Below are 22,439 nucleotides of genomic sequence, written 5' to 3' on the forward strand. Positions count from 1 at the left end.
CTTGATAAAAGTGGGAACGCCCGCTCTCCGAACTCACAATGAATAAACGTTTTAGACCTGAAATAGGTGCCTATGACAGCGTGTCGTTGTTCACCTAAAGTCAAGCATATGCTGAACCCTGATTTCAGCGGGACTACACTGGGTGCGAGAAGACGGGTTTAGAGAAACCTTCTATGTGGCGTCCGAAGGGGAAGAAGCTGCTGAGCATGTGTGTATTAATGCAATTGACTTTTTTTAAAATTTTTCTTATTTCCGTGATGCTTAGCGCATGCTTGTGCCTTTAAATGGCGCAGGCTCCTCCTTTTCACATAGGGATGCGAAAATAGTAAAGGCCACAGATATGAAAATGAAATCGGATAAGACTCCACTAAAACTCAAAGTCAACTCAGAAACACATCAACACACTGTTCATTTACATAACTACTCTAAAGTCAGGGCACAGACGAAAACACGGGATAGGTTCACACGAAGTAACACGAGTCCAGGCATTGGATGGGCCAAAGTCAAAGCAATTTAAACGCATACAGTGAGTTTATCACAGATAAATACTCTACTGAACACTTTCCGAGAATATCACTCGCTTCTAGATACTTGTGGAAGTCCATTATCGCTTGTCTTTACAATGAATACGTTGGCCATTGCTCGGATCTACCCGAGGCGGTAGGGCCTGCGTTCCATTGTCGTTAAATCAAAATATTCTTCCTTTTTTTATCTGACTGCAAATTGAAAATAAAAGTGTCTCCTGCAATACTGCTTCTCCGTACATTGCTTGAGTACTAATTGCATTAACGTCAACAGTCGTCATCACATGGGTTCTGCAGGTATTCATTTAAAGGACAAAAGTGTACGCACCGAGCAGGCGTTGCTCAATGCCAGTCCGAGGCTGCTCGGGTCGGGTCCCAAAGAGCCAGCAAACGCTATGCTGGCTACCAAGGTGCAGATGACCACCAGGAAGCCAAAGGTAGCAGTCACCGTTCGCGCAAAGCGGTACGCACTAAGGAGGCACATGAATCCGCGGGCGACGTCGTCCGCCAGGTGCCAGAAGTGGCGTCGCAACCTGCCGAAAGAAGCAAGCTGCGTTGATAGGCTGCACACTGAGCAGGAAGAGCGAAAAGGGTCGGACTGCTAGGTGCACGTTTGCGCAAAATGTTTAGATCTAGTTGAAGAAACAGTGGCTTAAGTTAAGAAATCGCACACAACAGAACAGAAGCGCCGTATTATCGTCTCGTGTGCCCAAGGCCTGCTTTCACGCTGTTAGTCTAATTCATTTCGTTTCACATTATTACCTTGTAAGACCCAATTCGGAGTATTACGTAAGTGGTGGTTAACATGCGGACACAAGAAAAGACAGGTGTTACATTGAAATACAACCTTGAACAGTTTCTAGAAATCGTGAATGACATGTGATGGCAACGACATTGAAGGGTAGGTCGTTCCAGTCCTTGGCAGCTCGAGGAAAAAATGATGATTGAAAAGTAACAGTTCCTGTTCGAGGACGAGAAACTTCGATTTGATGGCTGGTGCGCTGTGACATGCGTGGACGTTGGCAACTTTACGAGATAAAACAGACATAGGAATACTGCTAGGTTACGATATCGTAATGCGTAAAGAGCTTACGTACGTTTCACATCTTCCTTTTGCATTCCAAAGAAAGACGGGTTTGAAGGACACATAGTAAAAATATTGCAGTGACGCTTAAATTAGGGGGTTTTACGTGCCAAAACGACGATCTGATTATGAGGCACGCCGTAGTGGGTGACTACGGGTTAATTTTGACAACCTGGGGTCCTTTAAGGTGCACCTAAGGGTAAGTACACGGGTGTTTTTAGAATTCACCTTCATCGAAATGCGGCCACCGTGGCCAGGATTCGATCCTGCGACCTCGTGCTTAGGAGCGCAGCCCCAAATGCCCTAAGCAACCACGGCGGGTCGCAGTGATGTTGTATGAGACGCTCAGCTCGGCAAATTTGCGCTCATTTTTTGCCATGTTAAACCCTCCTGTAGCTGCAGCTTACCTCCAACAACACTAATATTTGTCGCCACCTGATTTATAAGAGATGGAAATAGAAATAATAAACTATCACCTGCCGGCCACACCGTACGCTCGCACAGTGCTCAGCGCGTCCGTGGTTTCTGCAGCGTGCTGCAGAAGGCGAGACATGGCCAGGCTCTCTACGTAGCGGCCACAGTTGGTTGCCTTCAGTGCCAGCCTCTGCGAATGGTGAGAAGGTTGAGGAAGACAGAATGGAGAAAAAAAAACGGGCTAGAACTTAGCAAAGCTAGCTCTCTAAGTGTACGATAGCATGCGTAGATGGTGAATTCTCGACAACTGCTCTAGCGTGAGTCACGTGCTAGGTTTCTGAGTCTGGTTTATCAGAGTTGCGTCTCCACACGTCGTATCTTTGTCGCGATTTCCTGCAAAACACGATGCGCTTGCGGACGCTGACCACACATTGAGGTTTCTGTTAGGTGCCTCCAGCGTGGGTGAAATCCACCTGCAATGCCAGAAGAATGCGCGACAGATGGTGGAATCGAACCTGTCTCTTATTCAGCACAGCAGCCCCATGCTTTTACCATTGGGGCGCAATGAGACGCATGCTCCTCTCGTACCAAAGTAACTCTATGAAACACCTGGCGAGTGAGCCACGTGCCAGTTTCTCACACGTGACAGCAAGCGCTTTCGCCAGCTGTGTTAGATTGCAGTGCCTTCGGGATCGACCTGCATCTTAAAGCGAAACATTCTTTGCCTCTTCTCCCGACTTTCTGGGCGCTGCTGTAGCTGCTGCTGTCGTGGTCTTGCCACGGCTGCAGTGTACTAGAATACTACCATGGGTGCCGCTGCGTTTCTCACAGCACCACCAGATGGTGCTCGCATTGTGGCTGCAAATGAGGCTGTATGAAGATTGAGCAGAGAGAAAGGAAGGTTCCGAGGTTGTAGAAGTAAACAGGAAAGTGACAAGGTATGGTGATTTTCAACGAGATGGGATCCACTGCAATCACAGGGTTGGACGAGAAGTGCGCTGGCGACTTGCTGGTCACGCAGTTGCTTTTTTGGGGGACCTACGGGCGCTAAGGAGGCCAGGGTAGGTAGAAATGAAGAAGGTACCCTGGGGGAACGTTAGGACAGAATCGCCGTCAATAAAAAAAACGGACGAAAACAAGAAAGAGTGCTTGCCCTGCAGTAGGTTACATAAACATGCAGACCGACAGAAGAAAGGAAAATGGGTAGACATTGAGAAGCAATTAAAGAGAGAATAAACAGGGGTGTATGCGGTTACTGAAACTCACGTTACAGACTCGAAAGAGCCGCCAGTGATTGCGAATTATGCTTAGGAAGGGTGCAACAGAACTAAGTAGAAAAGAAAAGGAGGGGGAGTCTGAATGCTCATGCATCAGGGAGCCAAATGGAAAAGAGTAAATTCAAAATGTCAGGAGCATCTTCGGTTATCATACACAATGTGCGGAAACAAAACTTGGCTGGGCGTAACATATTTATGGGCGGGAAATAATTGCAGATAGAAGGATCAAGGGTTAGTAAAATGCCTAAGTACTGAAATTAGGGGTTTCTGGAATGACGTTGAAATAATCCTATCAGGTGACATGAATGCCCATGTACAGGATCTAGATGGTAATACTGACAACCACGGGACGTCAATGCTACATATTAGCGAGCAACATAACTCGTTATCGTGAATGCAGGGTCCAAGTGTGATGGGTAGATCACGTGAGAAATTGAAAACCGGCAATCGACCATTGACTGCTGTCTGATGACAAAAGGAAATTATGATAAGTTGAGAGAAATGGTCATTGATGACAAAGGGTATAGCAGTATAGGGATTGATTATAAATGTATAATTTTGAAAATAGGATATGTGATTGGGAAAGAGAGCAAGGAGAGAAGATTGGCCAGTTACAGTTTGAACACTTAACAAATAACAAATATAGTCACAAGAGCAGAGGAAGAACTTGGAAAATGGCCAAGCAAAGAGTGGGAAATAATGAGCTTCTAAGTGTAATTACGACAGAAACACAGGAAGAGAAGCAACATGGTCGTTGGCAACAAAACAAAAATCAAACAGAAAAGCTGTTGGCAGAACTGGGATTCGAGAAGCGATCGCCGACTGACAGTAAGCATCATGACAGCACAGGCAGGCAAAAGCACAGTTGCCGCAGGATGCAGTAGCCAGAAGATGGGGCTTATACCGGGAGAAAAAAATCTACGGTTTAAATACTCGTTCAAGCAAAGATGAAATGTGGAAGTTTACGTTGGTTGTCAGAAATACGCAGGAAAAAGACGGCTGCACCTAGAATATTTTGTAACCACATAAACTCGTTAGGCAGGAAGTCTGGAACAACAAAACAACATACCCTAGAGGAACATGGAAACAAACTAGAAGGGGACGCGACATTAAATTAGACCCGGAAAATAACAGCCGAATCTTTGCAAGGCAATTACGAGGTTGTATTGGTGGAAAAAAAGAGCATGAAAGAGAACCAGATGGAAAAGGAGCTGGTGCGGACAAATTTCAACTGGAAGAAAGCCGAAGATCAAATTACTAAGGCCAGAGCCACAGGGCTACAGGAGGTTCTCGTTAGGCTTTATAATGAACTACGACCAAAAAGTAAGGAAGCTCCGTTGAAAGCAGTAGAAAAAAACTTTAAAGAATGGACGAATACCAGGCAGTTGGTGAGAAAGCAGAATGAACTTACTGTTTGAAGGTAAGGTAACCGTTCATCATTACATCGCTAGCATACATGTTAGCAATGCAGGAAATTAAACTAAAACTGCAAGCATGGACAGAGGATAATGGCATATTGGGACACCTTCAGAATGGCTTCAGAATCGGTAGGCGTCTGGATGATAACATATTGTCCTTACGCAGTGCATTGAAGTATCGCGAGGAAATGATACCACTATGTGTGGATTTTTACAGCGAAGCTGTATATGGCTAGCCGATTCGTCCGTCTGTCGCCTGTGCGTCGAGGAGTCCTCCTGCGCAACTCCATTTGCATTCGCGAAAAAGAAGAAGAGAGTGGCGCGATCGGCTACGCCAATAGTGACGTCGGCGCTCTCCGTCGCCGCCGAGCGCGCGCGCAGCAGTTTGTTTCCGGTCCCGAAATTGGTAGGCCACGCGTCATACGTACCCCTGAGGAGCAGGCAGCTTTAGATCAGCAACGTCGTGAGCAGAACCGGGAACGAGCTAGTCTACGCCGTGCCGATGCTGCAGCCTGGGCACACGGACAGGCTAGTGCAGCCGAGCGCAAGAAGCGACTGCGTACCGAGGATCAGGCAGCCTATCAAGCCGTCGTTTAATAAACAGTTGGGATTAATCAAGTGATGAATACTAAGGCCGCACGTTTCAGCTTTGCTGGTTAACTGTCTGTACGGAGTGCTTGGATGAAGTTTTTTTATATATTAACGTAGCGTATGACAACGTAAACCGCAGCCTATTGTGCGATATTCTGGAATGGGGAGGCATAGGCAGCAGCTGTATTACAGCTTTTGACAGAGATATACCTAGAAAATACAGTTTGCGTTGAATGGGAAGGAACGAGGAGCAAGTTGATATCAACATGGGACTGAGACAGGTGCGCCCTCTATCTCCGCTACTGTTCATGATGTACATGGTGAGGATGGAGAGGGCGCTAGGAGGAAGTAATATCGAGTTGAATCTCTTATACAAACAGGCGGGTACAGGAGTAGAGCAGCAGCTTTTAGGTTTGTTCTATGCGGACGACATCGTGTTGCAGAAGGATTGAAAAGCGGAACTCATACATTCTTGGGCAGTGCACACACACACGTAACACGAGAAAGAAGACAGAGTGTTTGTCCGGTGTTCTTTCTGATGTTTGGTTTTTGTGCACGTTGCCCAAGAATCGACGTCGTGTTGCTCGCTAACAAGCAAAATGATATGCAACATCTGGCTAATGTCTGTGAACTGGAATGCGAGAATTTAGGTCTGAAATTTAGCCTTGAAAAATCCGGTGTTATGGTATTCAATCAAAACAGTAAAATAAACAATGTCAATACAGGGCCAGGAAATACCTCGGGAGAAAGAATATAAGTATCTTGATATATGTGTAAACGAAGGAAATAGATATATGAAACACAGGGAAAACAATAACAGCAAAGGGGACGAGAAATGCGGCCCTAATGAAACACATAGCGCTATGCAAATACGATAGGTACGAGGTGTGTCTGGGTAACGCGTAATGGTTCAAGGACTAGCATTGGGAAATGCGGTCCTTGAAGTCAGACGTACAATCGGAACTCGATGCCGGTCAGGGGTACAAATTGAAGTCCGTAATACAATCGATACTCGATGGCAACCAAAGGTGAGTGGGACGCCTCGCATTGGACTCTCACGGGAAGACTACAGATGAAGCTGTGCAGGGTGATACGGGCTGGGCAAGTTTTGAAGTGAGTGAAGCTCAGTGTAAAATTGAGTGTGAAGAATGTCTGAGGAATCTGGAAGAACCTAAATGGGCTGGGATAATGCTCAGGTATCTGTACAGAAAAAAACATTGATTCACCGTGGAGGAAAAGAACAAAAAAGCTTGCCAGCAAGTATGCGACCTGTATGGTAAGCAACATGGCAACAAACAACGTCAAGTGGCAGAGAGTTTGCGACATTCTGATGGGTTGCAGCAATCGAAATGAAACCTGTTATGAGTAAGTAATTAAGAGGAAAAGAAAAATCAAAATCAGGTAAGAAATAATTTATAACTCAAGGGGAAGCTCCTTACCTTTCGAAGCAAGATCGGAATGCCATAGAAGAAGCAATTTTAAAGCGAGTCACAATAAACAAGAAGAAGCGTATGCTTGCTGCGGTAAAGCTAGGGAAACGACGGAGCATGTTTTATTCGAATGTGAATGTATCTGACCAGCGGTCGATTTAGGCACCTCTGGCCTTCTTGAAGCCCCTGGGTTCAGCGAGAGCAGGGTGAAAGGAAACATGTGTGCAATAGAGATCAGCAATAGGCGATTTGAAGATTAGCGGAAGAAAAGTATGAAAAAGACAAACGACGGAGGCGTACAAAAAACAAAGTACGCAATAGGGGTTGAGAAAGTTTGGTGAAGGGAATTCTTTGCGCTTTTTTTTTAAATATAGGTAGGACATCAGGCAATGTAATAATAACAGCTTGCTGGCGCAGCCCAACGCCCCGTTTCATAGCGGACGCTCATAGCATCCATCCATCTATCCGGGCTCGCGCGCGCTGCTGGAGTTCTTGCAACACTACCAGATGGCGCTCGCCTCCGCGCATTCATAGTGTTCCTGTATATCCTCCCGCAGTATACAGGAACACTACGCATTCAGGCCGGCGTCGCCGCGGCAGCGTTTCACAGTTTGTCCGTATGGCACGTGCGGTGCCTGCTTTCTTATGCAGCAAAAATGCAGGTGCTGGGTGGTGTAGGCCGCGTGCTGGGCTGAGATAGTGTAAACGTTGCAGTCGTCCATAGACTGAAGAGAGCGCTTGGAGCTGTCGTCTGAACAGCCTGCTGGCTACGTATGCAGAAGGAGCACGTATCCACGCTCCAGGAAAATGGGTACAAAGCGGGCACTCCGCGCCGAGGACACCCAGGCCCGAAAGAAGCGACGGGCAAAACTGGAGCTTCTTCGCAGCGCAGTGAAACGTGGTGCAGACGACGTATTTTGGTTTACAATGTGCCCATGCAATTGTAATAATTAATTACATTTCGTACAGCTTATAATTCTGTTAAACTTTATGACGCAACATCACACGAAAATCGATAAACGAGACATTACGGACGCTGGTATTTTCAATTTACTGTTTAAACTTGACCCAAGGAACGTAGTGGCCACGACGACATACCTAATAACTTCCTCAAAAGATGTACGGAGTGGTGTAGTAAATATCTTGGCCTAGTTTTTCGGAAATCACCTACGACTTTATAACTACCTCATGATTGGAAAATTGCAAAGGTTATAATCGTTCCACAAGGGAGGTGATGCACATTACCTTCACATTCGAGACCTATTTTACAAACTAGCACATCATGTAAAGTTTTCAAACACATAATGTTAATGCACATGACAGTATTCCTAGAGCGCATTAATTTTTTCTCTCCCATCCAAGATGGTTTTCTCTGTGGTCTATTGACAGCAACTCCACTAACAGAACTAGTCCGCGACCTTTATTACCGCGGTCGAACTGATTTGATTATACTATATTTATCTAAGACTTGATTGTGTGTGTCACAGAAAATAATAGCTAAGGTTGAAAATGTTCTTGGTATAGGAGAACTTTCTTCTTGGATAAAAGGCTTCTTAAGTAACCGCTCGCAATTTGTAGTTTGCGAAAAAACACTTTCTGACGCAGTGGCTGTAACATCCGGAGTCTCTCAATGGTCGCTTCTCGGACGATTGTTTTCCCTACTTTATATTGACAATATCACAGCTGATATCAATCGCTATATAAAACTAGTCGCGGACGACTGCGCCATTTACTGAGAAATTATTCATTATAACGATCATATTAAATTGAATGATTCTCTAGCTGACATAACTAATTTGTGCTCTAAATGGCAGATGAGAATCCACATACAAAAGTCCGCAATCAGGACTGCAACCAGGAAAACGGTACCATCAATCTTAATATACGCAATTAGCGGCACTCCACTTAACAAGGTTGAAGATCATAAATATCTAGGTGTTACAATAACATCGGGACGAACATGTCACTAATATAATCTCAAAGGCGCTCCGCAAACTATTTTTCTTAAAAAGAAGTCTGGCGCTCGCAACCACGTCAACGAAGCTGCTAGCCTGCCGATCATTTGTAAGGCCTGATCTTGAATACGCTAACACCGTTTGGTTTCCGCACACACTAACATAAGCAAACTAGAGTCAATACAAAGGAAAGCTGTCAGGTTCATCCATAACAAATATAAACATACAGACTCGCCAACAAATCTTTTAACCCAGTCTGGTTTGCGAACGCTATTCACAAGAGTGAAACACGCTCGCTTACAATTCTTCTTTCAACTACTAAACATTAACTATCAAAATACATTTCATTTTTCCAGGCTCGACCTACACATAATAAGCATGTGCACTCATAGACAGAATAGGTATGTAGAAATGACACTTTTAAGTATTTTTTCTTCCCGCTCGCAATAGCAGAATAGAAACAACTTGACCCTAATATCACGAACTTTGAATTATTATCTTAATTTAGCTCACAAATAGAAAAAACTGTGTGTGCGTAAGAGTACTTACGGCATGCAGGGGCGTCGGCACAGGTATTCTTGTTCATTATGATATTTTAATAAACACTCTCATTTACGACCGTTTATTTGTTTGCCATAATGATCCAGAAGCGCTCGAAGTTTAATTTTAGTTACTTTGGTTTTATCACTTGCCCCTAGTGATATCGTCATTCTCCTTGGTCATTTGCCGTGAAGCTTTATGTATTTGTTTTACTATTCCGTTTGATCTTAACATTGTATTACTTGTAAAGTTTGTGTAACTTGCACTGCATATGTCGTTTTTTGCATAACGGGCACTTTGTTTGCCTGGCACTGTGCAGAAGAATTATTGTACTGCCCAACTGCCACGCTCTCGAAGAAGAGCAGCAGTATTGAAAATAAATAAATAATTAAATAATTATCTAAATAAATAAATGAATAAATCACTTCTGCCACGATGTGATGTGTCATGTGAGGCAATGATATTTCTCAACCCTCTCAGAGATTATGAACAATGACGCCCAACAACGCCTCAAGTAAACATGTCTCCGTGTGTGTTCTGTGGACTACGCAGACAAAGAGCAGTGGTACACGAAGGTACCATTTAACATCAACTCACCGCTCTCGTTTTGGACTAAACGCTGAAAAAAGTTACACATTCGCCGCCAACATCACCACTAAATATCGTCAATGAAAGCAAACAGCATGAAAAGTTTCACTTACATCGATTCTCACAGTACGTGGGATCCGCATATTTTTTAGCCAGACCGATAAATACAAAATGCACCATTTACGCCTACAATCCCCTCCCATTAAAAAGAGTTTATTTAGTTGGTGACAAAGTATTTGTGCGATCTAGCATAGTTGATTGTTGGGCTATATATAGTTGATTATCTATAATTGAACCAGTAACTTAACGCAATGAAAACCACAGACACAAGAAAAGTGGACAAAAACAAGCACTTATCTCTGACCGCTGTTCTTTTGCGTGTGGGTTTCATTGCGCTAAGTTACTGGTGCAAATATTCATGTGACATTTTTCAGCTTCTGAAAAATGGCTGAAAAAAAGGTCTGAAAAAAAGGTTGAAAATAACGCCACCGACTAAAACGACACACGTGCTCACCAGTATGTAAGCGCTAAATAGACCGACAACGAGCGTAATGGCGACGACCACAGGCGACTGTGTTCCCACAATTGCCACCTTGGCGATGATGATGAGTGTGTTCTGGATGGTCTGTTTGGTGGCGAGGAAGCAGCGCGCCTCCATGGTTTCCACGTCGGCCGAGAAGCGGTTCAGTACACGGCCTCGTGGTGTTGCATCGAAGAAGGACACGGGACTGTGCACCAAGTGACTCAGCATGTCGTTGTGAAGCGTCCGTGAAAGGCACTTCACGGTGAAGGCGACCAGTACGCTCCCCAGAATCCGAAAGCCCACTGTGACGAAGGCAAAGAGATACGTCGTAATGAGAAGTTTTGCCACTGACCGTGCAAGGAGCAAAAGAGCGTCAATGAAATTGCAGTGCACGACAACGGGACGAAGACGAACGTACATACAGCACGTTCAACTCAGCATTTATGCCAAGAACTGGCCATTCGCATAACAATGACATTTCCTTATTAGCAATCGCAATGCTTCGTAATGATAATCAGCCATTTCTCCAGTGAGACGCATTGAAGGGCTGCTGAGTGAACCAATCCTGCATCATTCTACTTTAACAGTTTCTGATATCCGACTAGTCAGTTGATCCAGATGCTCGTTCGCTAAAGTGAATGTGTGAGAGGAAGATGAAAAGTTGTGCTTGCGGCAACGAAATGCATGATTGTTTTGCAGGTTGTTGTAATTATGCTCCCATAATCTATCAGTGCCACATCTGTAAGAATGCCCGGCGTTTCTTCGATTCCACAGAACAATGGCAGCGAGTAGACAACTTATTATTTTTGAGAAACGTGGTACAAGCGTTAGACATAGGGATAAGGTGCCTCAGGAAGGCTGGCCAACGTTTCGATAGGAGGACCTATCTTCGTCAAAGGCGGCCCTGTCATCCTCGGCGGGTTAGTTTTAACGGGTTAGTGTAGTGACGTCACGTGCGTTCGGTGTCGGCTGGCTGTAAAGAGACAGACTGAAAAGAAAATGAGCGATGTCGTTTGACGGCTCTAGGCATGGCTTTTTAGGCGAGCGGACAAGAGCGTGAGAGTCCGCAAAAAAAAGGGGAAAAAGAAAGAAAAAGAAAAGAACAGTTGTTGCGAGGCCCATTAGCGATTACTTCACATCATTAGTCAAGAGTAAGCACGGTCCCGAATGCCTTGACAACTTAACAACACGAATAATGGATAGTGCATTTTTGTTTCCACTAAGGTGCACGAAATGGGAAGTTCCGTCATGTCCCTGCTGAATAGTGTGCATACCGATGCCGATGACTTCCAGATACAAGCTGTAAAATATGCCATCAATATAATCGCACCTATCTTAGAACATGTAGTCAACCTTTTGTTTTCCATGGCCGCTTTCCACAAAGGACTTCAGACATCAAAAGTATCAGTGATTTTCAAGGGCGGTGATATTAACGACTTCTCTAATTAGAGGCCAATTGCAATTATTCCCATGTTTTCAACATGCATTGAAAAGTTTATATATGAATGCATGTCCAGCTTTACAATAAAGCACAGCATTATCACGCCCTGTCAGCACTGTTTTAGGAGCGGTTGCTCCACCGAAACGGCCCTTCTCAGCCAAAAAGAACACATTTTGCAGCCTTTCAAAAATCGGCTATGCGCACTAGGCATATACGTTGATTACTCTAAAGCATTTGACTCAATTAATCACCAGTCTTTACTTGAGAAACTGGAACAACATGCCTTTAGAGGCACTTTCCTAACACTTCTTACATCTTATTTTCATCATCGTCGGCAGCAAACCCCTCCTAACGGTTTTCTATCTGAAATAAATGCAATTCATGATGGTGTGCCTCAAGGCAGTATCTTAAGCCCATTACTCTTCAACATATATGTGAACGATATAGTAAACATAGACCATAACACAATATTTATTATATACGCAGACGATACAAGTATTTTCATAACAGGGTGGGATCCGTCTAGCCTCATAGAAAAAGGCAACGTGGTGTTAAACAAACTTCACGCTTGGAGTGTCGCTAACTCATTAAATTTAAATGCTGCAAAGACAAAAGCAGTTTCATTTCACCCTCAGCACAAAACAGTCAATATAATTAGCGTCTAAAAATTGGGTTATCAGGTATACAAATATCGCGCTAAGCTAAAAGTCTTGGCGTCGTGTTTGAAGAACACATGACGTGGACAGTTCAAGTAAACGAAACATTAAATAAACTTTCAGTAACTGTAGGGGTGTTCTGCAAATATCTCCACATCTTGCCTCAGAATATAAAATTGTTAATTTAGATATCCCTGTTCTTGTCGAAATTATCGTACTGCTATTTAGTAGGGGGGAACGACAACACAAACAAATACTCAGAAACTACATAAACTTCGAAAGAAAACCCTTCGCAACATCGTTAATGCTGCATACGACACACACACGGAACCAATCTTTAAGGCCCTAAATCTATTACCCGTAAATGAGCTTTACCCTATAATGTTACCTAAAACCTATAAATTGCAAGTGAAAAACTACATTTAATTTCTTACTGAATTGTCCGGACTACGCCGGCTTGAGAATGCCCGTACATTGAGAATGCGTGAGGTTTTAGAAGGTGTCTAGAACACATACAAAGTACGGCACTCAGATGGCAAAATACCAGATACCTGCGGTGCTTAATAATCCGGAGTTCCAAATATAACACAATGCCACGCCTAATTAGCTTGTTTGCTTTGCTGTGACGTTCTATTTATCGGTATTTTTTGTTTTCGCAATAGAATGAGTAATCTCGTGCAGTATTCATGTACTCATGTGACCCTGTCGTGTGTTCAAGCGTATTTCTTTCTTATGTTATTGTGTATTTCTACACAATGATTTATTATTATGGTTCTTTTACTAGTATTTATGACAATAGCAGCTGATTTCAGACGGTAAAAAAATATACACCTGACTTCTGTGCACTGGTCGGTTTATTTATGTTGGCGTGCTGTATTTGTTATGCGCCTTGTCTGCCAGTATTCGGGGGTGCAGGCCTCGTCAAGCCTGATCAATGGCTTTTTGTCTGTATCAACCAAGTGTCTTTGATACTGAAATTATTGATTGATTGATTGATTGATTGATTGATTGATTGATTGAATATAGAGAAAGAGAAGGACATAGGACGTTGGTTGTTCGGAGAGCGAGAGGTTAGGGAGCCTTCAGATGTGTCGTAGGCGGCGCGCTTTTGTGGTTTAAAAAAAGGTGATCAGCCGGTCAGTGCGCGAGTAAGAAAATGACATCAGTTGAACGAATGACTTGAGTAGCGTAGCAGCAGTGCGTCGGGTAATTTCTAAGCTGTTAAAAAGGGGACATAGAGTATCGGGGCAATCGATAGGGTAGTTGGAAGGCAGTGACTCAAGGGACATCAGCCTCAGTGGTACGGCGCAGGCGTCGTCACGTCATTATACAGAAGTGGCGCGACCCTGTGTGACCGAAGCGTCGATAGAAGGTATCCTGGGACTTTGGAATTTGTGAGTGTGGTTCTTTAAAAGAAAAGAAAAAGTAAAAGCATGGAGTAAGAAAGGGGGTAAAGAGAAAGAAACCAGAATGAATGAATGAATGAATGAATGAATGAATGAATGAATGAATGAAAAACTTTATTTTCACAAAGGAGGTATCCCGGCGAAGGTGGAGCCCTCAGTCCAGGGCCCCTGGGGCCTTTGCCATCTTGCTAGCTCTGTCGATCAGCTCTGTCGATCAGGTAGATCTAGCAGGACAGCGCAGCCTCCCACTGCTCCGGTGTTAGTGTTTTGTGTACTGGCGGTACCTTTGGTTTTTGGCTGGCTAATGTAACGTGGTAAAGCGTTGCGTGTTCATCGCATAGCGGGCACTCATTGTCATATGTTGCTGGATAGATTTTGCTGAGTATTTAGATTGGGGTATGTATTAGTCTGCAGTTGTCTCCAGGCAACCGACTGCTCTCTACTAAGGTCTTTGTGGGGAGGGAGGTGGATCCTCCATAGGGTTCTTAGGTTTCCTAAGAATAACAAATAGGAGGATGACAGCAGAGAAATGGGAGGGGGCAGGTGTACATGGGAAAACGGTGCGTATGGTTGACATATGTGCAAAAACGTGGAAGAGAATAACAAAATGAGTGGTAGGGGGGAGTCAGGGAAGAACTGTAAATGGAGGAATAGGATGGGAGAGTTTCTGGTCAGAGTTACAGCTTTTCGAGATTCTAAGTTGCCACGTGTCAAATTGATCCCCGTCGACTGTGGGCATTTAAACTTGTGTATGAGGTATGATTCTGTACATTTCCTCTCGCTAGAAGAACGGGAATTTATTTGTATATATACGCCTTGCTTTGTCAAATATACGACCATGATCATGGAAGTGGTTGGCTACTGCTTTAGGCAAATTGTGTTTTGTATCTGCGCAATGGCTGTCGAGTCTTGTATGAATTTGTTGTGTAGTCTTACCCATGCATTCTTTGTTGCAAGCGACTCATTCTAGACACTTTTCAGAAAGAAATTCGGCATTTGGGGTCCGTACGGAACACCTCCATGGCAACACAGGACAGTCATCAAGGACCCTCCGGGCGCAACGAAGTCAGTTTAGCCTACTGCTGTATTCGCGCTCGCCTGGGTTTTCATAGGCTAGTGTTTCTGATTACGTGTTCTTCAATCGTAAATGAGAAAGTCTACCTGCACGTTATATTGTAAGTGGTTATCTGGGGTGTTTTCAACTATTGGAAATCAAGAAGTATGAATGTTTTGTACTTCGCATAGTGTTGTAATCTGTTGTATTGCCCAAACTTTCCAGCACCCCGTGTAAGCTTTGTTTCATTTATTAAATTTTTGGTGTTTAATGAACTAAAATGCCCCTCCAACTCCCCACCCTTCCTTTCCGTGTAATGTCTGATGGGCTTTCAGGGTAAATAAATGCAGAAATAGAAAACGAAAGTAGAAGAAGAAGAAGAGAGAAGAAGAATGCAGACAAGACACTTTTGATAGTCATTGAGTATATATATTTTATCGAATTTATGGAATTTCCCCTTTGTGCATACAACATCACGCAGCACACGTCCAGGGGGCAGGCTAAATGCTCACCGCCGGATGAGGCCCACGCTCCTTGTGCCAGAGCGTTGGGCACGTTGGTGTGAAGGCACTTCTCAAGTTGTAATAAACACGACGGAACTTTTCAAGCGCGTATATCCGAAAGTATAGGAAGTGTTTTAATAACAGATCTACAAAGGATTGACACAATGACCACTATAGCAAGAGAATATTGCAGACCGTTACACTGTAGCTTATGTACCGGCCAACCGTTTCCTTTACGGTGTTGTCCGTGCCGTGGGAAGGTACTTTATATTTTTCTGCAGCGAGATGTTTCAATGCGACATCACGATGCTCTTTGACTGCATACCTAGTGTCGAATATTATGCTACAAGACACTCCACTTCCTTGCGAAATGGTTGTTAGTTGCGGACAGGTTGGAATGACGACAGAACGCGGCAAACAGAGTAAATACCTCGGCGGAAACTTAGGGAACTGCACAGTATGGTCCCAGAATTACAACTACAATTTCTTGCGAAGGGATGAAATATATCGACAGAGAAAACCAAACCAAACGCAGAAATACAATGCACGCACACACAGATAAATATATTATTACACCAGTGACTAGGCTATTCTGAGTACGCGGGATGTGTGAAAGGGAAGAGGGGAAAGTTAATAATTATCTAGATACTGCGATTTCTTTGCGAAGTAATCGATGGATGCAATAGTGATGCAATGCACACATTTGACAACCGTAAGGACCTAGAGGATCTTGCGTGCTGGCGGATCTGCGTGTCTCTTCATGACGGGGACTTCCTCGACTTTAGGCGTGTGCTCACATGACCGGCAGTGAAAAGCGAGATTGCTGCCATGCTTCCGTTTTTCGTTGTTGCTATGCTCCTGGGAGTGATAGGTGAGGTAACGCCCAGTGTGCTTCACGCAGTATAGCAGTAGCCTACTTGCCAGAACACACGTTTATTGCCACTTACAAGACAACGAGAAAGAACCCCAAGCCACTTACATGGCCGTCTTATGTAGCTATACAGAGCTACTAATCAGTGACATCACAGACACACACACACAGGCACGTGCGTTCTATCTCAGATACAACAATTCAAGACCTCAGTGACGTCAGAGTGCCACCACACGTTCTATCTAAGGGATGATGACACAACAATATTCATGCCACTTCGACATGTTGGTTGTTAAGAAGTCTCACTTCGCCAGAACGGAGTATTTTCATCAAAGTATTTTTACCCGCGTTTCCATTGGTTAAAAGTCAGAAATGCGCTATATTTTTAAAGAAGAACGCTACGAGCGAATACTAAATAGTGCCTATCGGTTGTTGCTATCAGCGCAAATGTAGGCTTAAGTAATCTAAGCATATGAGACAGTGGACGGTAGAAAGCAGTGATGTGCAGTTTGTGGGAGTGTAATCATTAAAAAATAACCTTGCTGCTTGCACTCTCTTTTATGTAAGCAAATGTTCGGCAGAAACCATTGAAGATGAGTGTCAATGCGATCGAATAGCTCGAACGAACGGACGAATAACAGCGAGCGGGCGACAGACTCCCCTCCTCCCGTCGTTGCTGCTCATGCCCGCAACTCATGTTGAATTCCAATGGCAGATCGCGAGCGCTCAGCCGGATCACAAACGGAGCACGTCGTTGCAACTCAGATCACTGTCGTCAAATCTGCGAATGGAATGCGTGCGCTCCCGCGGGGGGACTCAATAGTACACGGAAATCAAGCGAGAGGGCGCTACACTACAGGTGGGTCGGGTAGGCCTCGTCACCATCATCTGGATCATCCCGGCATTCCGTGCGCTTGTTTTTCTTCCGTGTCGGAAGAATCATCACTGGTCTTCGGAACTTATAGTGTGCGAGTCGGAGCTGTCACTATCCAGCAGCAGGAACAAAAACGCACGGCGCGACGTAGCGTCCATGTTTTCCATGTCATCCATAGCTGCCCGCGACCGGAAACAGGCGACCATAACAGGAAGCAGAGGCGGGTGAAGGAAGTACGACAGGCGGATTTCCGGTCAAATCTGCCGATTCCGGCGGAGCGAAATATTTTTGCTCTGCAGAGCGATCCGGAATCGGTGGCCGCTCCCGATCCGCCATTGGAACGCACAACTCACGCTCTCATTCTGCCATTGAAATAGGATTGCTTCATACAGAGCAAAAGAAAAAAAAACTTGATCTGGATCTACCATTGGAATTCAACATCAGTTGCCGAAAGCACGCATCCTTTCGCTCGGCGTCTCCTCGGAGTTCCTGCGTGGCACCCGTCGAGATCGAATGCATCCACTTTATGCTCTCTTGGTGCGTTGGCGTGAACGCCGTCAGCGTTAGAGCGAACGCTCGCCTTTGTCTGCGGTGTTTACTTCGCGGGCGAGAATCTGCTATGGATTGTAGCTCGCCGCATCGTTCACATCGGTCATCGCCGGGAGGCCACCTGAGCGTGAGACGAACGAGCGAGCGACAGCATTCCCTGCTCGTTTCCTGTGGTGCCGTCTGGCCACTCGCTTACCCGAGAGCACGCACCCTTTCCCTCACCTTCTGGCGAGGAACGAGCGAGCGAGGTAACGAGAGACAGTGTGCGCCCTCTTCCCCCTCCCGCCCTTCTTCCTCAGGCGCTTACTCAAGAGCACGCACCCTTTCCATCGGCGCGTTTCCTCGCCTTCCCTACCCGCAGTGCGACCACCGTCGTACCAGCGACTTACTACAATAACAGTCGAAAGAACCAAACGTAGGTATTCGCTTTAATATTGTTGAAATCCTTGATGGTCTGCAAGAATGTTCCAAGTATGTAGTGTACATTGCATTTGGCTTGAAAGCGGCTTATGTAGGTCTTGATTCAAGGCTATAGTATGATATTCCATGACAAAATCCGCCGCAGATTTATCCCGCTGTCAACAATAGGAGCCATCGTTTGTTCTTCCGACAACTTCTACACTTCATTTCTCGTCGTCGCTGTGGATCATTGTGTACTTCGATTAATTATTCGCCAAAAACCGACAAGTGGTGCCTACAAACATAAGATTAACCAAAAATGACCCCCCCCCCCCTGCCCTCAGATGTCGCTTGCGTCGGAACTTCCATCACGAATGAGCCTGGAGCGCTTTAGCCGAAAGCGCTTTGCACTGGCCTTCGAACTCCGCGCACGACAGAGCTTAAGCACTAAATTTCCGCCCATCGTTCTCTGTGAAGTTCACTGCCGCAATTCAACCTTTACAAGAGGGCGAGCTTTTGTCAAATTATCCGAAAGATCGGCTTACCGAACGGTGCCAGAATGAACGAATTTAAAACCATTTCATTGCTTGATGCAGAATACCCTTTTACTTCTTGCTCTAGAAGTCCGACTCGATCAGCATGTGGCAAAGACCGTTGACGTATTTAGAACCTGTCATCTGCTTTAGAAAACGCAAAAAAAGGTATAAAACAGTTATACAATAGAAAATGAAGCAAAAAATTAAATAGCTTCACGCTTAGGAAAGTGGTAGCGTCGTTTGCGGAATTAGTTCTGATTTCAAGCTTCTCGTATTTTTACACGGTCAAGTAGGAGGCGTCGTTGGTTGTCGGTGGAGGCCGAATAAACCGAAGCAGCATGCTTTCGAGTTGAAACTAAATAACTCATTCTTCAACGATTTCCTCCCCGAGGTTTCCCAGTACGTTTGATTTAAGGGAAAATTTGAATTAACTAAGTCAAAATAACGGAAGCTGGAAAAATGCGGGACGAAGGCCGTCTACGCATGACCTACCATCTGCAAGACACAAGGCGATGAGGATGCCAACCCACGGTGGTTGCGACGCCGAAGAAGCCGCAGAGTCGTGAACCGCGGAGGCATCAGTCCATCGCTTGATCCACAGCTGCTGCATTCCGAAGGCGCCCGCAGAGCCAAGAAATATCAGGACGCTGACGGGCGCTGGCCACTGCGCCAAGCGAAGCAGGCTGCGCAGCACCTGCCACGCTGTCTGGAAGCAATACAAGTCGTTTGTACACATAGCTTCATACCACATCTACATCATCATCACAATCCTATCTTTTATGTCCTATGGAGGACGAAGGTCTCTCCCAGCGATTGCCAATCACCCCTGTCTTGCTCGAGCAAGACGGGTGATCCACCCCGAAACGTACGCATGTAAATTTCATAATTTCTTCATCCCATCTAGTTTTCTGCCTTCCTCGACTACGCTACGCCTCCCTTGGCACCCATTATGCAGCTGTACTGGACCACAGGTCATCTGCGCTACACATTACAGGGTTTGTCCAGCTCCATTTCTATGAACTCATCTCTTAGGCGCCCATTCCTTCGGCGAGCGTCAGCGCCGGCGTCCTACTTCGTAATCGAGCGAAGGAGCGCAACGAAAGATGAGAGCGAACGCGGAGCGCAGCGAGAGATGAAAAGAAGCGGCGAGAAATAAGTGATTGCGAGGAGGAGAGCAGAGGAGGAGGGTATGGCGATAAGGTGAGAACAAAAGTGTAGTGTCGCACATGAGGGGCTTTGCGGCGACGATGCCTACAAGATGGCGCCAGAGTAGCGCGCGTCGTCTCTATAGAAACAAAGCGCTGCATGAGCAGAGGTTGTTTACGGCGGCTGCTGTGAATCGCGCCTAAGCCTCACCCGCACGCTTCCTCTCGCGGCCTGCCTTTCGATTAGTTAGGCAGTCGCGCCACACTTCGCTGCGCTGGCAACATGCCGCACGAGACAGATTTTCGATGCCAGGAAGTCTATCGCGAAATGAAAACACGTATACAGCTGTGCTCAAACTTCGCATTAAGGGGTATCGTAATCGTTGGTGACATTTTTTTCTGTTGATCTAAATTAGAACATCAGCTATACCGTTTTCGCTTTGATCCACAGCGCTCTCGTCTTGTCTCCTAACGTTACGCCTAACATTTTTCGTTCCATTGCTCTTTGCCCGATGCCTAATTTTCTCTCGAGCTTCTTTGTTAACCTCAATGTTTCTGCGCCATATGTTAGCACCGGTAGAATGTGATGATCGTGCGCATTTCTCTTCGATGACAGTGGCCAGCTTCCAGTAGGCATTTGGTAACGCCTGGCGCATACACCTTGCTCATTTTTATTCTTCTCTAAATTTCCTATCTCCAGATCTGAGTCCCTTGCAAGCATTTTACTTGGACATACGTACCCTTGCCGAGATGGTAAAGGCTCTCCGGCATGCAGTAGGTGAGCTCTCTCAACCGTATTGAAAAATCTATATGCCGCGTAAGTCCCATATCATTTAATACAATATGTAACATATAGGATTGCGTACAAAAAGCCGTTTTTCCATATGTCATACGATGTTACTGGATAAAGGAGTTATGGGGGGTATGGGGTAATTTGAGTAGAGAAGTAACAAAGGACTTAACAAAGGACAAATGAGTTATGGGGGATACGGGGTTATTTCAGTAGAGAAGTAACAAATGATATTCATAAAGAAACGATAAAGCGTGCAAGTGTCTAACTCAGCGTATATTATAGAATTAACTGAACTATCAATACTGACCAACAAGAAGAAAGTAAGCAATGTTCGAAATTATAGCGCCGGAAGAATTGAGGAAGCCGTAAAATATGGCCACAGCATGAAATCAGTGAGAAGAAAACTTGAAATAGGACAGGACAATATGTATGCAAAGATAAGAAGGGCAATGTGATTAGTAATTTGAATGATAAAGTAAAAGTAGCAGAAGAATACTATACCGACATGTACAGTACCCAGAGCAGCCATACAAGCTTCATTCAAAACACTGACGTACATGTTACAAAGGCTCCTATAAATAGCGATGAAAATAGAAGGGCCGTGCAAGACATGTCCCGGGGAAAAGCGGCACGAGAAAATCGAATAGCACTCTATTTACCCAAAGATGGAGAAGATATGATTGAAAAGCTTACGGTCTTTTACACGAAACGCTTCACGATATCAAGTGTACCAGAGAGCAGGAAGACTGCCAACATTACACTAATCCATAAGAAGGGAGACGTTAAACAATTGACAAATTATAGGCCGATTAGCTTGCTTTCAGCATTTTTTGAAGTATTCACCTAGATAATTTCCAATAGAATCAGGGCAACACTTCATTTTAATCAAGCAACAGAACAGGCTGGCTTCAGGAAGGGATATTCTACAATGAATTATTCACGTCACCAATCAGATAAATGAGAAATCTGCGAAGTACAATCGGCCTCTCTATATGACTTTCATAGATTATCAAAAAGCATTTGATTCAGTAGATATACCAGCATTTATGGAGGCATTGCTTAATGAAGGAGTACAGGAGGCACATCAGAATATCTCGGGAAATACCTACAAAGAATCCACAGCTACCTTGTTCTCCACGAGAAAATAAGAAAATCGCCTATAAAGAGAGAGGGGTCAGGCAAGGACACCATCTCTCCAACGTATTCACAGCATGCTTAGAGGAAGTATTCAAGCCATTAGATGGGGAGACTTGGGAGTGAGCATCAATGGCGAATGTCAACAACCTTCGGTTCGCAAATTACATATTCTCCTGCCCAGCAACACTGGGGATGAATTGGAATAAATGACTGATCACCGTAACCGAGAAAGTGTAAGAGTAGGGTTGAAGAATATTATGGAGAAGAAAAAGGTATTCGTTATTAGTCTGGCAAAGGAACAAGAATAAACGATATCTAATCAGCCTCATTTACATAGCCCACTGAAACTTTGCATACACCTTTTACTTGCAGGCGGGTCATGCTATTTATCAGCTTAAACAGGTGCTGCCGTCATTGTCATCTCCGTCATCATAATCATCATCAGCCGAGTTTATGCCCACTGCAAGGCGAAGGGCATGCGCAATTGCATTTACCACTGTTTCGCATGAGCTAACTCCATGTTGTGCCTGTCCATTTACAAATTTTATCACACCACCTCTTTCTCTGCCGTCTTCGACGGCAATTATCTGCCCGTTGCACCCATTCTGTAACTAAAACAGACCACCAGTTATCTACTCACCCCCCCCCCCCTCTTTACTTGACCTCCCAAACTCAACCTCTGTCTAAACTAGAACATCGGCTAGCCTCGTTTTGCCTTTTTCATCCATCCC

The 22,439-nt window shown here is 44.9% G+C and overlaps 1 protein-coding gene across 1 annotated transcript in view; it reads right to left on the reverse strand.

The window, feature by feature from the left end:
* The window catches only part of LOC135905004 (ATP-binding cassette sub-family C member 2-like), a 158,387-nt gene that overhangs the window by 32,279 nt on the left and 103,669 nt on the right, over nucleotides 1-22,439 (reverse strand). Inside the window, exons 19-22 of the mRNA XM_065436004.1 lie at nucleotides 19,126-19,339; nucleotides 10,336-10,646; nucleotides 2,085-2,212; nucleotides 853-1,057 (exon numbers count right to left, since the gene is read on the reverse strand). Of these exons, the coding sequence (XP_065292076.1) occupies nucleotides 853-1,057; nucleotides 2,085-2,212; nucleotides 10,336-10,646; nucleotides 19,126-19,339 (858 nt within the window). The remainder of the gene's footprint in view (nucleotides 1-852; nucleotides 1,058-2,084; nucleotides 2,213-10,335; nucleotides 10,647-19,125; nucleotides 19,340-22,439) is intronic.

This window comes from Dermacentor albipictus, chromosome 6, assembly GCF_038994185.2.
Source record: "Dermacentor albipictus isolate Rhodes 1998 colony chromosome 6, USDA_Dalb.pri_finalv2, whole genome shotgun sequence".
In the NCBI taxonomy this organism is placed as follows: Eukaryota; Metazoa; Arthropoda; class Arachnida; order Ixodida; family Ixodidae; genus Dermacentor; species Dermacentor albipictus.